Below are 18,677 nucleotides of genomic sequence, written 5' to 3' on the forward strand. Positions count from 1 at the left end.
ATTTAAATGATGTGTCACTTACCTCTTTTTCAGTTTCAACTCACACCTTCACTGTCAATTATATCGTTTTGTTATGGTGTTTCAGGGATGTTGGCATGCTTTCATAAAATTCATATTTGTATCAAAGTGTAGATTAACTTAGCATTTTCCTTTTTATTTATTTATTTATTTTTTTTGAGACAGTGTCTCGCTTTGTTGCCCAGGCTGGAGTGCAGTGGTGCAATCTCAGCTCACTGCAACCTCCACGTCCCAGGTTCAAGCGATTCTCCTGCCTCAGCCTCCTGAGTAGCTGGGACTACAGGCACCTGCCACCACGCCTGGCTAATTTTTGTATTTTTAGTAGAGACAGGGTTTCACCATGTTGGTTAGGCTGGTCTTGAACTCATGACCTCGTGATCCTCCTGCCTCAGCCTCCCAAAGTGCTGGGATTACAGGTATGAGCCACCACACCCGGCCAACATTTTCCTTTTTAAATCTCAATTACTTCACTGAGAAACAAGCACTAATAGTGTTCCTTTTTATTATGACACACAAATTAGATTTTTCTTTATCAGTAAGTGCCACTTGGTTTCCTCTGAGCACTCTGGAAACCTCATAGACTGCTGGCTGTCTTAGCATGTCAAGGATAATGTCACGGCCCTGCTGATGGTGGTGTGGTGCATGTAGATTATGCGTATAATAAGGGGTTGATTGAGGGTTCCCTTCACTGTCTTTCATTTTGCTTCCACATGACTTACATTCTTTGTTCAACTTCAAAATCAAAGTGACTAATTGAATATCTTAATCTTTGCAGACTTTATTTAGCTTGCCACTTTTCTGTTTGTACATTAGGAATGGTACTTGGCATTTTTGTTAGTTAAAATTATGTGTTGGCCTGGTTGCCATACCAAAATACCGTAAAGCAGGTGGCTTAAACAATAGAAAGGTATTTTCTCTCAGTTCTAGTCTGAAAGTCTGAGATCAGGATGCCAGCATTGCTGGGTTCTGGTGAGGGCCCTCTTCCTGGCTTGCAGACCTGCCTTCTTGCTGTTCCTTGTGTGGCAGAGCAGCTGGTGTCTCTTCCTATTAGGACGCTGTTCCCATTACACTCTCCCCACCTCCCTATCCTGGAACCTCATCTGAACCTAATTACTTTCCAAAGGACCCATCTTCAAATACCATCACATTGGGGGTTGGGGCTTCAACATATGAATTTTGGTGGGGGGAGACGCAATTCAGTCCACAACAATCCAAGACTGTGAATTTCAAAATGAGCTGTAATATGTAGTCCCATGGGTACCACTGTGGAGACATAAGAGATGGGGAGAGGCTTGATGGGGTTCACGCTTCCCTGTTTTAACCAGAACAGTTTCCCTTTTTTCCTGCCTAACTTTATACACTGTCATTTATGAAAGAGTTTTGTGGGTAGAAAATCTATCTAAGAATGCTGAGTTGACTGTGGTGCTTTGGTTCCCCTTTTCATGGCAGAGCCGGGGTTCTCTTCTTCCTGACGACCAACCAGTGTTTCAGCAGCGTGTCAGCCGTGGAACTCTTTGTGGTAGAGAAGAAGCTCTTCATGTGAGTAGGTCTTTGTTCTGGGAACAGGGCTGTCCAGCCGCAGGGGCTGTTGGTTAGACTGATCACATCTGGAGTTGGGGGCCAAGGATGGGATCCTGAGGATTACCAGTATTTTTTTAAAATTTATTTTTAAATTGATGAATAAAAATTGTGTATATTGATCATGTGCAACATGATGTTTTGAAAATATGTATAGGGGTTACCAATATTAATTGAGAAAAAGCAGCCAGGGACAGGGAAGAAAATCCTGAGCCTTTGGGACCTGATATCCAGAGAAAAGAGTTTTTCTAGATTTGAGTACGGTCAGAAAATCCAAATGTTGGAGAAAGCAAGCAATAAAAGGACTGAAAAGTATCTTTTGTTTTTAGTAAATACTGATGACCTTCACAAGAAAAGTTTGAGGGGCTTGGTAGAGATTAAGCAGCAACTTGGAAGTGGGGAGATTAAGTTGACAAAGAATGTGACCATGCTTAGCCCTCAGTGGACCAGGGAAGTGGCATGAGCCATTAGAAAGCATTCTTACAGTAAAGAGCAGCCTGGTTTAATTTCTTGTATTATTTCCCCCCCCCCGCCCTTTTTTTTTGTTTTTTGAAACAGGGTCTTGCTTTGTCGCCCAGGCTGGAGTCCAGAGACATGATCATGGCTCATTGCTGTGTTGGCCTGCAGGGCTTACGCAGTCTTCGCACCTCAGCCTCCTGAATAACTGGCATGCCTAGCAATTTTTTTTTTTTTTTTTTGAGATTGAGTTTTGCTCTGTCTCCTAGGCTGGAGTGCAATGGTGCGATCTCGGCTCACTGCAACCTCCGCCTCCCAGGTTCAAGCAATTCTCCTGCCTCAGCCTCCCAAGTAGCTGGGATTACAGACACCCACCACCACACCCAGCTAATTTTTTTGTATTTTTAGTAGGGACGGGGTTTCGCCATGTTGGCCAGGCTGGTTTCAAACTCCTGACCTCAGGTGATCCACCTGCCTTGGCCTCCGAAAACACTGGGATTACAGGTGTGAGCCACTGCACTGGGCCTCCTGGCTATTTTTTTTTTTTTTTAAATTTTTTGTAGAGACAAGGTCTCACTATGTTTCCCAGGCTGGGTATTTTTCAAGGATGGATCACATTTGCCCAAATGTACATGTCACATGTAAGAATTATTAGAAAGGGAAAGCATGAAGGAGGTGGAAGAGTTTGGAATTGTGGGAGAAAGATGTCAGGAAGAGGAAAGATTACAATTTGATAGTTGACAGGGATGTATGGCTGGAAGACATGATCATTGAAAGAAGGTCTTTTTCGTCTGGGCACGGTGGTTCACGCCTGTAATCCCAGCGCTTTGGGAGGCTGAGGCGGGCGGATCACAAGGTCAGAGTTCGAGACCAGCCTGGCCAACTTGGTGAAACCCCGTCTCCACTAAAAAAATACAAAAATTTAGCCACACATAGTGGCTTGCTCCTGTAATCCCAGCTACTCAGGAGGCTGAGGCAGGAGAATTTCTTGAACCCAGAAGGCGGAGGTTGCAGTGAGCCGAGTTTGCACCACTGCACTCCAGCCTGGGCAAAAGAGCAATACTCCATCTCAAAAAAAAGAAAAAAAAGAGAGAGAAGGAAGGTCTTTTTCTTTTTTTAACTTGAGAGTAGAAGAGGTAAGAAGAGCTTAGTGATCTGAAGCTGCACTGGGGGACTTGGAGAATAACAGGCCACCTTCCTAACCAGAAATAGGGAAAAAGAAAAGCTTCTATTCCTACCAAAATCAGCTACTGAAGTGCTGTTCTTCAAGGAAAGCCAGCGTTGAAGAAGGAAAAGCATTCTCTGAAGAGAGGGAGGATATGTGGAATCTGTTGCCCTGGACTGAGTGTTCAGGAGCTAGAAAGAGCAATAGGAGGGAATTGTGTCATGAGAAGAGGGGCTGTGCGCAGAGCTTCATGGGATGCTGTCCCAGGGAGGCTGGCACCCAAGGTGTTCATGGGCATGCATAGTGGGTCTAGCTCTGATGATGTGGGAAACTGGCTTGTTCCACTCCTGCTGTCAGCAGAGGTCTATAACAGGCAGTCTAGCCTGCTCTGTGGCTTCTTAAACTAATCTGGGATGTATGATATGTATTTTTGTTCTATAGACATGAATACATCAGCGGATACTACAGAGTGTCATCTTATTTTTTTGGAAAACTGTTATCTGATTTATTACCCATGAGGATGTTACCAAGTATTATATTTACCTGTGTAGTGTACTTCATGTTAGGTAAGTAAGTAACAAAACAAAAAAGGACATGTCTTTAGTCTTGCCTATGGGTGAAGTCAGTTGTGCCTCGCAAGCATGTTTTTGGTTCTCAAAACTTTATTTAAACCAAACCATGAGAAAAGGAAACACTTGTCCATTTTGCGCTCTCTGAAATAGTTGTTCACTGTCAACTATTTTTGTCGAGACTGTTTCCCAACTGAACTTTTTTGTTTGTTTGCTTTGTTTTGTTTTTTTGAGACAGGGTCTTGCTCTGTCACCCAGGCTGGAGTGCGGTAGTGATCATATCTCACAGCAGCCTCAACCTTCTGGGCTCCAGTGATCCTCCTACCTCAGCCTCTGAGTAGCTAGGACTACAGGCACACATAAAGATGGAGTTTTTGGTAAAGATAGGGTCTCACTGTGTTGCCCAGGCTGGTCTTACACTCCTGGCCTCAAGTAGTCCTCCTACCTCAACCTCCCAAAGTGCTGGCATTACAGGAATGAGCTGACGTGCCCAGCCTGAACTTGTAAAACCACTTATAAAACTATACTTTACTGAGAGATGCTTGTGTTATACACAAACATGGAAAGAATTTATAAAACTTTGAGACTATGCTGGAGAAGCTGGGATATTTATAGCCTATCTATGTTTTTTTTTTTCTCTCTCTCTCTCTTTCTCTCTCTCTCTCTCTCTGTCTCTCTCTCTCTCTGTATACACACACACACACACACTTAGAGATATATAGAATGATTAAATATATTTAATCTCTTAGAGATATATGGAATGATTAAATATATATATGTATTTATTTAATATATATTCTCCATCCCTGCTTCTTTAATAAGAGAAAGACAGTGACTTTTGGGACTTGTTAATTAAAAAAAAATACTTGTTTGATAGATGTGGAGATTCATTTGTGCATTATGCTCAGGCTTCACTCCAGGCTCCTTGCATCTGATTTCCATATATTTCACTGATACATGCACACACACACACAACCCCCAGAAATATCTATTTTGACACCTCAAGATAAGAACTACTGATTGAGCTTAAACCTTCCATTTGACAATAATAGGTGTGTCCTAAACAATCAGGGTTAGGATCTAGATCTCCAGACTCCTGATTGGTGTTCTTGTGGCTGTTTCAAATCTTCAGATTGTATGACCTACAGTGTTAGCTCACTACAGTTTAGAAAGCAGTTTATGAAACTTAATTTAGTCCCATTTCAATCCAGAGTGATGTGGTAATCTGTCTAGGGAGGCTTGGGTTATGGAGGCCCCTTACTCCTCCCCCAGATACTACAACCATTGTGAGGTCATGCCATCCCGATCGTCCCAGTCCCTTCACTCACACAGTTACAGCACACAATGAGTAATGTGGGGACGTATGGGCAAATGAATGTGCTATTGATGAGTTTCCTGTGAAAAGAGAAGGCAGTTGAATTTTGGCTAGTTGTACTTCAGGAACTCAGAAATTGTTCATAATTTTACATAATGGCACATAAGTGTTATAAGGACCAGTGCTTATGCAGTTATGTGAGAACTTCATGCACTTACATGGACGGAAACAACACTGGAGACCCAGGGTGGTAGGAGAGTGGATGACTTTTTTTCATTCTGATACTAGTTTCTCAAAATATTAGTGTTAAATGTGCACAATAAGCAATCCCAAACATATGGTGACCTAGGCAGTTGGGTTAACTACTTCTTCTCTTTCTAAGGATTGAAGCCAACAGCAGACGCCTTCTTCATTATGATGTTTACCCTTATGATGGTGGCTTATTCGGCCAGTTCCATGGCACTGGCCATAGCAGCAGGTCAGAGTGTGGTTTCCGTAGCAACACTTCTCATGACCATCTGTTTTGTGTTTATGATGGTGAGTCTGAACTGTGTTTCCTCTGAGAAGGAATTGTTTTTTTCCTTCATTTCTTCCTGCACATTCACTTGTCATGTAAAACCTGTTTTGAGGATTCTGTAAATGGGACTGTCTGCTTCAAGGCCATCTACTGAAATAGATTATGTTAGAGAATATACTAACTTTCCTCTTTGCCCTTATCCAACCTTTTTTGCTATGTTCTAATGTAGTTCCAATAATTTTAGTTAATATTGTTACTAATGAGCTTTTAAAAAGTGTTTCTTGGTGACATATTATGAAACCTTAATAAATTGGAATTTCAAAAACCAGAAAATGTTTGATCGGCAGATTCTCTTGAGAATGACGGATTATTTGCCTGACTTTTATGCTGGTGTTAGAGAACTGCTAGCTTATTTTTTTTTTACATTTTTAATTTCTGTTTTAAAAGTTCCCACATACAGCATCGAACTGCTAGCTTGTTTACCCACCAGCAGAGATGGTTTGGTTGGATTTGTAATACTGTTTTCCAAGACACACGTTAAGCCTCATAAGAAGCAGAACAGAGTATGGTGTGAGCGGTCTATTTTGGCTCCCTCTTGTATTTTGAAAAAGAGTGTTTTAAAAATATTGGAAAATTGGAGCGTTCACACACTACTAAGTACCTCTTTTCTGGGTTTTGTTCCTGACATTCAATATGTTTCTGCTTATCTTTTTTTTTTTTTAATGGTTACTTAATTCTAATCTTACATGCCCCTAAATTTTGCACTTAGAGGAATCAACAGTTGAACAAAACCAGTTACATTTTTTCCCCTTCAACATCATACTTGACAGGAACATGTCCTGTCTGCTAGAGTAGGAGTAGATGTCTTTAAATAAAAATAATTAGCACAAACTCTTGCCAGAGTTTAATTCTTCCGTTTCTGGACTTGAAAACTACCAATGCAAACATTAATGAGGAAGTGATAAGGCTTGTTTATATTTCCCATACTGTCATCCAGCAAATACAAATGTTTTGGTTGATTTATTGTTATTTAAGGATTTCTCCACAGAACATTAAAAACTAGTCATAAAACTGTATTTTACTCAGAGATGGCTGTGTTATATGCTAAGCACTTGGTCAGGTCAAGTCTGAATATATATAGTCACACCAGCAACATCATCATTGTTATGCATATACCGGTATGCTTGTAGTGGAAATTAGTTCTCTTGTCAATCTTCAGCAGGTCTTCCTGGCATCTCCATTGTGCTACTGCTTTTTGGCAGCTTTAAATGATAGCACTAATCCTGTTTATACTCAGCCTCTCGCCACATTATACTCTGTATCAGTTCTAGACTTTGGGTTATGTTAAGCCTGCATTCAGAACCTCATATCCTTGCTAAAGTCATAGGGATATAGACTGCAAACCTTTGTAAATAACAAATCTTATGTGAAGTGTGGTGGGCGTGTGATGCTCAGGATTGACCTGGTATAGGTTCTTCCAATGCCAGGTGTATTGGTGAGCACACATAGTGGTTGTGTCGTTATAATAGTCAGTGCTTCTTGACCTTCCATTGCGTGCAGTTACAAATAAAGTTGAGTACATAGTCTTGACAATTGAGGATCTTCCGATTAAATGGAATATTTAATATGTATTAGATATTTTGTTCTTCCTTTAAAACCATAAATGACTTCAGCTATATAGAGATGTGCACGTGCAGAGGAGAAGAGTTTAGTGAGTGTCTAGAGTAAGTGGAAAGAACTTCAAGAAAGAGTTGGTTTTAAAAGAAATACTTACAAAGTGGTAGGGACTTGAAGAGGGTATTCTCTAGAATTCTGCATGAAATTACTCAAGCAGTCCTGACTCTTAGTATTTGCTTTTTGTAGATTTTTTCGGGTCTGTTGGTCAATCTCACAACCATTGCATCTTGGCTGTCATGGCTTCAGTACTTCAGCATTCCACGATATGGATTTACGGTAAGTCTTCCTTGTCCGTCGTTGTGACTGCGTTCCCAAGCTAGGAACAATGGAAATCGAGCTTCCTATTCTCATTTCCCTGACCATGAGCTGTGAAAGTCTCCCATCCAGAAACCTTTTAGGAGCAAGGAATGAGAATTTCCTGTTAGCCTTGGTTAACACATGGCCGGGGAGTCATTTGCTATTTTCCTCGGTCATCCTTTAAAGGGCTGAAGAGTGGGGAGATACCTCCTAGTAAAGGAGAAAGATTGACTAATTGATGAAAAACATATTGTTGTGTTTCAGTTCAATAAGGAAATAAATGAGAGATGGGAGACTAGAATACATATGTTTATAATGAAAGGAAAATTAGAAGAACAAAGACCATATAATAAGCATAGCCACATTGACTTTTGCAAGCTCATTAACTCCAAAATAAACTGTCTGTGTCTTAGTATAGTATAACCAAGCTTCTAACTTCCAGAAATTACAACTGGTTCTAATGAAAACAAACAAGAACAAAAGATTGTCACTGTAAATTAACAATACTCATTGAGCACACTGTATCGTTTTAATTAGAATGTTTATGGAGTTACAAAATTCGGGAGAGAAGGAGGAAGGAGCTACGGTGTAATATAGCCAGAGGTCTCCCGCTTTGACCAAATACTTTACTTCTTTTGTATTGGAAGCCAAAGTTCCAGCCCTAGGCTTCTTGATTGCCAGGGAAAATAACATTAGTTGGTTTAGTGAGACAAAGACTGTGAATATGTTTTCAGAAATAATAATAAAGATTAAACTCAGAGGGCATGATTGTGATAACTTTGGAAACTTCTTGAAATTTAAAACTGTTTACCTTGCCCTGCTCCCGCTTGTGTTATAGGCTTTGCAGCATAATGAATTTTTGGGACAAAACTTCTGCCCAGAACTCAATGCAACAGTAAACAGTACTTGTGACTATGCAACGTAAGTTTGTGTTCAGTGTCAAAATGTGTGTTGTTACTACCATGGTGTGATGTAGAAAGGCCACTGGGCTTAGATCTGTATGAGTCCTTCCAGGGGTACTGAACTTTTCCGAGCCTATGTTTTCTCATCCATAAAGTGAGTTGTGCGTGAATGCACGTGAACATGCGACACAACCCCTCAGTATTCTGCTGCTGTAAAAATTGTCTTTAACGTGCAGCAATGTTTCCTATGTTTGTTTCTTATTGTTTGTTTTGGGCCTTTTAAAAGATCCTTTTGATATTTCGATTGTGGGTTTGAATTCTTGGTTTTCAGAGCATTTGAGATTGAAGTGAGGGGTTTTGATATTTTATCAAGGGCTTATGGTCACTGAACTGTATGGATTCTATGAAATCTATGGGTCCATGAGCTCACGGATACTTCTGAGCCCAACCCATGGACAGTAGTAAGAATGAAATAGGCAGCGATAGCACAAAGAAAGTGAACATTTCTCTGCCAAGATCCTGGCACTTCCACTGCCTCATGCATTTGGAAGACATCATGAAATTAAAGGCCGCATAGTCATATGGTGTTGTTTTAAATTAACTTGAAATATTCCCTATCAATCAATTTATCCTCTAAAAAAACAAGAAACACTTGAGTAAGTTGAGGGAAAAAAACATTTTCACATAATGTTAAAATAGATTCTAATAACACTAGATAATATTGTTTTAAGAATTTAGTAACACTTTCCTTTTCTATGATTGCTAATGGTTTGATTTTGATACATAAATTAATGAGAGAAAAGAGAATGTTGATATGATCCTAAATCTCCTGAATGTTCAAGTAGAATATAAATAATTCTTAATAACAGGACAAATTACTCTTTTCAATTATTCACAGGAAATCCTCTATACACAGAGGTTTCTTTATTCTGTCCCTCTCTTTTGGCTTGATCAGGGTGGTCAGGATGAAGTGGATGGGAAAAGTGGGACCAGATAAGGAGGAGCCACCATGGGCTTCATGGTGAGGGAAGATGAGGCTTCATCCTCAGAAGGCAAAGGAGGAAGCTATTCCTTTTTTTTTTTTTTGAAACGGAGTCTCGCTCTGTCGCCAAGACTGTAGTACAGTGGCACGATCTCCGCTCACTGCAAGCTCCGCCTCCGGGGTTCACGCCATTCTCCTGCCTCAGCCTCCCGAGTAGCTGGGACTAAAGACGCCCGCCACCACGCCCGGCTAATTTTTTGTATTTTTAGTAGAGACGGGGTTTCACCGTGTTAGCAAGGATGGTCTCAATCTCCTGACCTCGTGATCCGCCAGCCTCGGCCTCCCAAAGTGCTGGGCTTACAGGTGTGAGTCACTGCGCTAGGCCAAGAGGAAATTATTCTTATAGTAAAAGAGAGTCTATGTATGTTTTTGGAATTGCTGAATTCCAAAGAGTTGCACAAAAATGGTATCGGGCAGTAACTGTGGCTGTCCAAGGTATTTTTAGTATCAGGTGCTTTCCTAACCTGTGGCAAGGAGTTCATCCTACTCTACTCTAGCTGCCACTTAAGGCTTAAACCTAATAGCTGAGTCTGCTGGGAATGTCTTGTACCTGAGTATCTGTGATGCTCATCACAGTCTTGGTGTAAGAGCTGACAGAACATGACTTTGGCAGGAAAACCATGCACACCTCTTTTCCTGGTTTTGGAATTCTTAGCCTGTGTTGTTTTTTATGGCTGTTTGCAAGGGTGAAGAGTACTGTAAGAGCTTTGATCATCTTAGTAAGGGTCATAGGTGTCATCTGTTTAAGCAGATGTTTTCTTTATCAGGGATAAGGGAACTATTACTTGATAAATGTTTCTGCCCTTTGGAGAGAGCAGCATTACAGATTTGGAAACCAATACATTTGAGTAGGCTAAAAAGTCGGTGATTCAAAGTATGACTCTGTAAACCTGGCCAAGTTCCTTAAACCTTAGTCTCCTCATCTTTTAAGTGTGTACAATGTCCATCACATTGGATTGTTTTAGGAATTAACTAAGTTAGGATCGTGTTGCTTGTTAGTGTCTAGCAAAATTGTAAGCACACAATGACTGTTAGCTATGACATCTGAAGGGATAATCATTAAAGGCTTGGTTGACCTTTAGGCTCCCTTAAGGAACAGTGGATATACTGAGTAACATTTGACAGATGCTAGGAATGAGTTATATTCTTTTTTCTGTTGAATTTCAGATGTACTGGTGAAGAATATTTGACAAACCAGGGCATCGATCTCTCACCCTGGGGCTTGTGGAAGAATCACGTGGCCTTGGCTTGTATGATTGTTATTTTCCTCACAATTGCCTACCTGAAATTGTTATTTCTTAAAAAATATTCTTAAATTTCCCCTTAATTCAGTATGATTTATCCTCACATAAGAAAGAAGCACCTTGATTGAAGTATTCAATCAAGTTTTTTTGTTGTTTTCTGTTCCCTTGCTGTCACACTGTTGCACAACAGCAGTTGTTTTAAAGAGATACATTTTTAGAAATCACAACAAATAGAATTAAACATGAAAGAATCCAAGATATCATGTATCGCATATTAGTTCATCTCCTCAGACAGTAACCATGGGGAAGAAATCTAGTCTAACTTATTAACCTAAAAAAGGAGAATTGAATTCTGGAAACTCCTGTCTCTGGCATTTGTTTCCTCATCTTTAAAATGAATAGGTAGGTTAGTAGCCTTTCAGTCTTAATACTTTATGATGCTGTGATTTGCCATTATTTAATAAATGACAAATGTATTAATGCTATACTGGAAATGTAAAATTGAAAATATGTTGGAAAAAAGAGTCTGTCTTATAGGGTAAAAAAGCCACTGTGATAGAAAAATCTTTTTGATAAGCACATTAAAGTTAATAGAACTTACTGATATTTCTCTCTAGTGGTATAATATCTCAGGAATCTTGGCTGAGGGTTTTGAACTGTAGGTAGAGTAGAGGTTCATTAATAGAATTCTTGCACTATTTCTGGAACATTCTAGCTGTGGAAGGTCACGTAACCTTCTTGGGGTAGTTCAGTGGTTTATGATCCAGGTGTGTGTCAGAATCTTCTGAGGAACTTTGCTAAAATACAAAAGTCTGGCCTCTGCCTATCCGCAGTGCATAAGTATCTCCAGATCTACCTTCATAAAGGAATCTGATCACTCCTGGATTTGGTAATTTCTAAGATCTTTTCCAGCTCTGGAAATTTTACTTAGGATTTAATAACTATTACATCTGTCCCTGCGTAGGTTTTCTTTCCTACTTATATACCTTATTTCTGTATGTCCTTTTCATTCTAACCTGCATCAGTAATAGGGAAATATTTTAATCTTTTTTTAGTTGAAGGGTAATGTACCAAAAAATATAGTTCAATGAATTATGTGCAACCACCCATGCAGGTCAGGAAATAGAAGATTGTAGCATACAAAAGCTCACTCAGCCATTCTCCTGGTCACTACTTCCTTTCTTACCCCTGCGTTATTTTTGAAATGACACTTGCTGTATTCCCCTGTGTTGCTGTTATGAGAACACTGCTACAGCCAAGTGTTATGTTACTGTGTGCATAGGTTGATACTTAATTCTCTCCCCACTTTTTAATAAATTAAAAGAATTTGGAAATAATTTTGGATTGACAGAAAAGTTGCAAAGATAGTGAGGAAAGTTCCTATCTACTCTTTGCCCAGCTTCCCTTAATGTTAACATTTTATATAGCGAGGTGCATTTGTCAAAGCTAAGAAATTAACATTGGTACAATCACTGTTAATTAAACTGCACACAATATTCAGACTTCACCACTTTTCCACTAATATTCTTTCATTGTTCTAGGATTCAATTCAGGAGACCACATTGCATGTAGCCCTCTTTTTTAAAAATAAATACTTTTCAATACTTACAGGAATTGAGTGAGCTGGGGCATCACTGGTGTGTAGATGCCCTGAGACTGGTCATCTTGGAATTCATTTAGTCTGCCAGCGGGTGCCCTGACATTCTGTCACAACATCAATTTGGGAACATGGCATTATATTTTTATCTTTGAACTTTTTTCTTTTTGGATGATACTTGATTAATGCATCATCTTGGAACACATTATCTTTTTTCTTGGTTATGTGATCATGAAGATTAATCAGTTTTTCCTGTTCTTAGTATAATTCCTGCTTTTCACATACCTGTGCCTTACAGTTCTCTGTATATACCCTTCCCTTATTACACAGAGAGAAATATCTATCTATACTTTTTACACAAAATATACTTCAGAAGAAACAAAACAGCCAAAATTATTAACAACTACTTTTTAAATAAATAAGAATTTAATTATATCCTGTTTTATGTATCCTCTTTTTATATTAAAATTGCTTTTATATACTTTTGTTGTGGTAAGAACCACATAACATAAAATTTATCATCTTAACCATTTTAAAATTAAGGAACTTTTAAAAAAGTGTGGTTTATTTTCTTATAAAATAGAAATTTATTTAAGGATATAGATATCCATATATTATATACACCTTGTATATTATATATTTTCTCTATTTTATATCCTATATATCAGGATATATATATTATATAGGATATATATCCTATATATAATTCATATCTTATATATTATATATGGGTATATATATCCTTAAGTAAATTTCTACATTATAAGAAAATAAACCACACTTTAAAAAACGTTCCTTAATTTTAAAATGGTTAAGATGGTAAATTTTATGTGCTCATTTTATGTTTTTTTTTTATATATATATATATATTCTTTTGATTTTATTTTCCCGGATGTCAGAACTAATCTATAATAGAGACGAATTAATGTGGTTTAACATAAAATAAACCTCAGTTAAATGAATATAAGTTGCTATTTGTACTGTTTATACTATAAATGTATACTATCTGTATTGCTTTGCATTCTTTAATGGCAATATATAGTGTTTTATGATACCTCACTGTACTGTGTCTAAAGAACTTTTCTTTTGGATGTAGCAGTAGGATTATAAAAGGTCATTGGCTTGACAACACCTGCAAGTCATTACAGTATTTTAAAAACTTTTTTGATTGGTTTTCACAGTAAAAAAAAAAAAAAAAACTTTCTATCACAGCCCATTTTTTTGCACATACACAAAAATATAATCCAAACAAGTTTCTTGTGGTGCATTCTGAAAGATATTTTTAAAATAAGATTTGAGTAAATCTATCTTCTAGGTCTATCAATATAATGAAGCAAATATGCAATCAAGAAATACATGTTTTCAAAGTTATATAATTATATCCATCTCTTTAATTATTTTTAGTGTCCTGGTTTGATAATTTATGTGCTTATGCTGGGATTATTGCTCTCCCTACCTCTCATGGATATCAAAAGGACTAAGTAATTCTTAATACTTTTTTTTCATTTCATGTTCTTTGTTTTCATAGAACCTTACATTCCCCAAATTCCTTTATGCATCTGTAAAATGAGAGTTTCTTCTACCTTTAAAGTTCTGTGAATGCATGGATATTTACATTTTTTTTTCAACTAGCTTCAAGAAGAACAGCCAATTTGACTTTTTCAGTGTCCACTAAATTTCTCAGTGCAACCCTATAATTTATTTATTTTGATTTATTTCAAAAATTTGAATCGTCTGCGTCTGTCATGCAGATTCAGACTAAAGTTGCTAAGATCAAAGAAGGGAGGGTGGTCTTTTGTTTAAAAAGGCATCTTTCCATCTGTGTTTCTGGTTGGTCTTGTGTATTTTGTTTTAAAGACTTTGTTTTGGTTGGTGGAGGCAGGACGGAGGGGAGTTCATTATTCCTGTAAACCAGGGGTTGACAAACTTTGAGAGGGGCCTGATACTTTGTTTCTTGGGGTCTTTTTTTTTTTTTTTTTTTTTTGCTATTTGCCTCTTTTAAAAAACATAACTTTATAAAAAAATAAAAACCATTTTCAGCAATGTAAAACCTTTACTTAGCTGGAGGGCCGTACATCACAGCCAGTGAACACCAGATCTGGCCCAGAGGCCGTCGTTTGCAGAGATGCCTGCTGTAGACAGTTGTTGTTCCTGCTTCATGTGAGGCTGTGTTAATATGCTGATAAACCACAGTTCTAAGAAATTTGTTGTAATTTTAAATTTCAAGATATTCTATTGAAATCCTGTTTCTTCTTAATAGAACAAACACAGTGCTTCTTGACACTTCATTCTCTCCCCCACCTTTCTGCCCTGCTTTGACAAAAGGCGAAAAGTGGGTTTCTGCATCTGGCATTGGTTTTACACTCAGTCCTGTGTGGTGGCAGTTAGTATGGTAAGAGGGGTAAGAGAGGCTGGTATCAGTTGAGATGGAGCCTTCTGGCCTCGGGGCATGTGGGAGAGCGTGTGTTTTGTTTTGTTTTGTTTTGTTTTGTTTCTCATGTTCAGGAATTGTTTGTTTTTGAGATGGAGTCTCATTCTGTCTCAGGCTGGAGTGCAGTGGTGCGATCTTGGCTTACCGCAATCTCTGCCACCCGGGTTCAGGTGATTCCCCTGCCTCAGCCTCCTGAATAGCCGGGACTACAGGTGTGTGCCACCATGCCTGGCTAAAGTTTGTATTTTTAGTAAAGACGAGGTTACACCACGTTGGCCAGACTGGTCTTGAACTCCTGGCCTCAAGTGATCCACCCGCCTCAGCCTCCCAAAGTGCTGGGATTACAGGTGTCAGACCACTCTTGGCCTGGAATTTTTGTTTTTAGTGCATCCAAAGGGGTGGCTATTCTCTGAGTAATGAATTCATACCAGTCATCCGACCAAAGATCTGTAACCCAGAGCACCAAATCACTCATTTAAACAGTACAGTTTTAATGTGGACATTATGTTGTTACATTATTCTCTCAGGTGTGAAACTGAGGTCAGAGGGTTCCTTGGTAAACACAGATTTGGGATTTAAGACCAATGCAACAATGTCTACTACATCCATAGGGATTTGTGTGTCAAGCTAACCTGAATAGTTGCTCCAGCTAACCTTCACCAAGACAATGCAGGAGATAGCAGTGTCCCCACCCCACCCTCACAGGCTTGTGTTTATCTTCTGTGGACTAAAGATCCCGGCCTTGAACCGCACCAGACATAGCTACCATCTGGCTTGCAGCCTGTTTGTATACATATTTTAAATAAATGGTTAACTTGCATGTTGACTTGTAGACTACTTTTTTCCCTCCACTTAGCAATATGAACATAATGATACTCTAAATCAAAGTAAGTCTTATTTTCTAAACTATAAAACTTCAAATTTCTTTCTTTCTTTCTTTTTTTAAGACAGGGTCTCAGTCTGTTCTTTAGGCTGGAGTGCAGTGGCTCAATCACAGCTCACTGCAGCTTCGATCTCCCAGGCCCCAGTGATCCTCCCGCCTCAGCCTCCCGAGTAGCTGGGACTATAGGTGCACGCCACCACACCTGGCTAATTTTTTTGTAGAGATAAGGTCTCACTTGGTTGCCCAGGCTGGCACATTTCTTTGTGATTACATAGGGTGGAATTTCCTAAGCTTCCCTGATAAGAGTCAGTGGTCATCTAGAATGCTTATAATAGGAAGGAAAGTATTACCTTTTTTCTCCCTTGTGTCAGAGGTAGGCTGGAAATTCTAGGTAATTATTTGGGAAATATAGCACCTATTTAGGATTGCAATAAGAAGTTAAGGCTCACTAACTTCCATTGTTATAATTTGATCTTCATTCAATCACTGGGTAACTGCTGCATTGAAAACCATGCATTGTATTTTGTATTCACCTAATATCAGAAGCACAAGTAGAACTAAGTGAACCCATTAGCATCACCTGATCTTCAGATCATTTTTTAGCTGCAGAGTCATCCTTCCACCCCTGAGCCCCATAGAACAGCATACAGATGGTCCTCGACTTACGATCTTGTTATCTTCCGGTAAACCCATATCGTAAGTCAAAAATACACTTAATACATTGAACCTACCGAACATGATAGCTTAGCCTAGTCTAAGAATGCGCTCAGGACACTGATACACCCTGCAGTTCAAAATCCCCTAACACAAAGCCTATTTTATAGGCTTTATATTTTATTTTATATTAAAGTGTTGAATATCTCTGTAATTTATTGAATACTAAATGAGACTCAAAGTCTGGTTCTACTGAATGTGCATGGCTTTTGTACCTTTGCAAAGTTATAAAGTCCTAAGTCAAGCCCTCGCAATTCAGAGACCATTTGTATGTGGGCCTCTGCTAAATGACACTTGGAAGCGGTACTGCTTTGATCTAAGTGAGGATGCCGGCTCTCACTTGGCTCCCTCTGTCAGGCACCAAAGTCTCAGCTCAGAGAATCAGCTCAATAATGAGAGGCTTGGCGGCATGCTGTTTGGAAAACCTCAAGCTGTTCCATCTTTTTCATTTTCCAAATGGGGAAACTTGTGTTTCAGTGACTGCAACTGGCCAAAGGTCACACAGATTATTTCCTTGCTAAGATTTGGAAAATACTGCAGTATTATCAGGCGCGTCTTGATAAATCCTGAGGTGGGTTCCTTTGGAAAATGCCCTATGCATAAGCCAGAATGGGTGCAGTGGGTGTCAGTGGAAGATAAGGAGTTGTAAGAGCTGTGAGGCAAATATGGGGCCTTTTTATCTCTACAGCTAATCTCTGTAATTCATTGAATACTGAATGTGAAAAACAGAATGGTGGCATGCTACTCAAAGTATGGTACTACTGAATGCGCATGGCTTTCATACCATTGCGAAGTTAAAAGGTCCTAAGTCAAGCCCAGGCAAGATTCCCCAGTTCTCCTCCTCTTGTCATCCTTTACTCACCAGGTCTGTAACCCTGATGGACTAGCTCAGGGTAATCTATAATGTTCTTACCCATAAAATAGGGATTCTATTAGTATCTACCACAGTTGGGTTATGGAAATTACATAAGATGCTATATGTAAAGTGCCTAGAAATACCTGGTCATGGGACCTGCTCAATACATTTTTAGCTATTACTGTTTTATTCCACAGGACATGACTGGTCATAAGCATCATGCTAATGGCAGTTCATGGGTGATGCCCTCAGTGAAAACTGGGGCACTATCCTCCAGCATGTATTTTATGGATTGAGCCAGAGTTCAACAAACTGGCTTGCCAGCCAAATCCAGCCCACTGTCTGCTTTTGAAAATGCAACTTTATTGGAACACAGCCATGCTCATTCACTCTTGTAGTGTTTGTGGCTGTTTTTGCCCTATGATGGCAAAGTGGTTGCACCAAAGACCATTATGACCCACAAAGCCTAAAATAGTTATCGGTCCTGTATGTAAAGTTTCCAGGTCCCTACATTAAATGAGTATTTCCTGCCTGCTTCCAACAGTTAAAATGCACAGGTCCGTGAATCAAGCAGTACTGGCTTCTCTCAATATCATTCCCATTAACCCATCTTTAGAATTTACACTTCTGTTTCTGCACCTTTAGTCTCTGCTGGTTTAGATGTTCTGGACTTAAAAAGCGGGGGAACATGTCCACCTGGAAGTACACTGAGGGTTCCACTGAGTCTGCTACTGTCTGCCACGTGGTCTCTTTGGGATTTCCACACCTGTGGAAGAGCAGGCAGAGAAAAGATATATTTGTCATCCTGAGAGGCTGGGGTTACTGCTACATAATTGGGCAGAGATTTCACAGAGATAACTCAGTGTTTCCATGCTCCACAGCTCTGTAAGGGCAAGGTAACCAAGGGCTCTGAGCTCTCAAGATTGAATGTGTGGATCAGTGCACCAGGCAAGCAGCTTAGTACACTTGAAGTAGCAGCCAAGAGCGAGGGAACTCCCGGAAGGACAGTAGAGGGTGAAGTTACTACTACAGCTGTGTGACCAGCAGCAGCAATGGGGACTAGGTAGTTCTAGTCCTGTATTGTGTTACCTAGAGATTACAGCTGGCCTCTCCCTCACAAAGTCCAGGGTGTGCATGAGTGGATCTGAATGGTGCAAGGGGTGGACTGGAGTAGACACTTGTGTTGCTGTCTCCTATGTGATTTTGGTTGCAGCTCTGGTGGACAGTTCCATGTGAGCTAAGACCTTAGCATGCCACTCCTGCACCACGTGTCTCTTCACTTTCTGCTCCTGGGCCTTCTCCAAATTTGAAAGAAGCTCACCTTGTGTGCAAGTGTAGCCTGGTAACACCCAGGAGCACCCCTCAACCAGTAGGGATTGGGGCCAGTGGGCAAATGCCCCAGCCTTAGTTCTTCAG

General features: G+C 39.6%; 1 protein-coding gene across 3 annotated transcripts in view; it reads left to right on the plus strand.

Moving 5' to 3' along the window:
- ABCG2 (ATP binding cassette subfamily G member 2 (Junior blood group)) overlaps positions 1 to 12,816 on the plus strand; it is a 62,492-nt gene extending 49,676 nt beyond the window's left edge. For 2 of the 3 annotated variants that reach the window (XM_025386005.1, XM_025386006.1), the window contains 6 exons: positions 1,468 to 1,557; positions 3,659 to 3,783; positions 5,484 to 5,638; positions 7,482 to 7,571; positions 8,431 to 8,513; positions 10,704 to 11,036. In XM_025386005.1, the coding sequence (XP_025241790.1) occupies positions 1,468 to 1,557; positions 3,659 to 3,783; positions 5,484 to 5,638; positions 7,482 to 7,571; positions 8,431 to 8,513; positions 10,704 to 10,851 (691 nt within the window). In that variant the 3' untranslated portion in view covers positions 10,852 to 11,036. Of the gene's footprint in view, positions 1 to 1,467; positions 1,558 to 3,658; positions 3,784 to 5,483; positions 5,639 to 7,481; positions 7,572 to 8,430; positions 8,514 to 10,703 lie in introns of all 3 variants that reach the window. The other variant, XM_025386004.1, reaches the window with a different exon arrangement.
- Positions 12,817 to 18,677: the final 5,861 nt, after the last annotated feature.

Source organism: Theropithecus gelada, chromosome 5, assembly GCF_003255815.1.
Source record: "Theropithecus gelada isolate Dixy chromosome 5, Tgel_1.0, whole genome shotgun sequence".
Taxonomy (NCBI): Eukaryota; Metazoa; Chordata; class Mammalia; order Primates; family Cercopithecidae; genus Theropithecus; species Theropithecus gelada.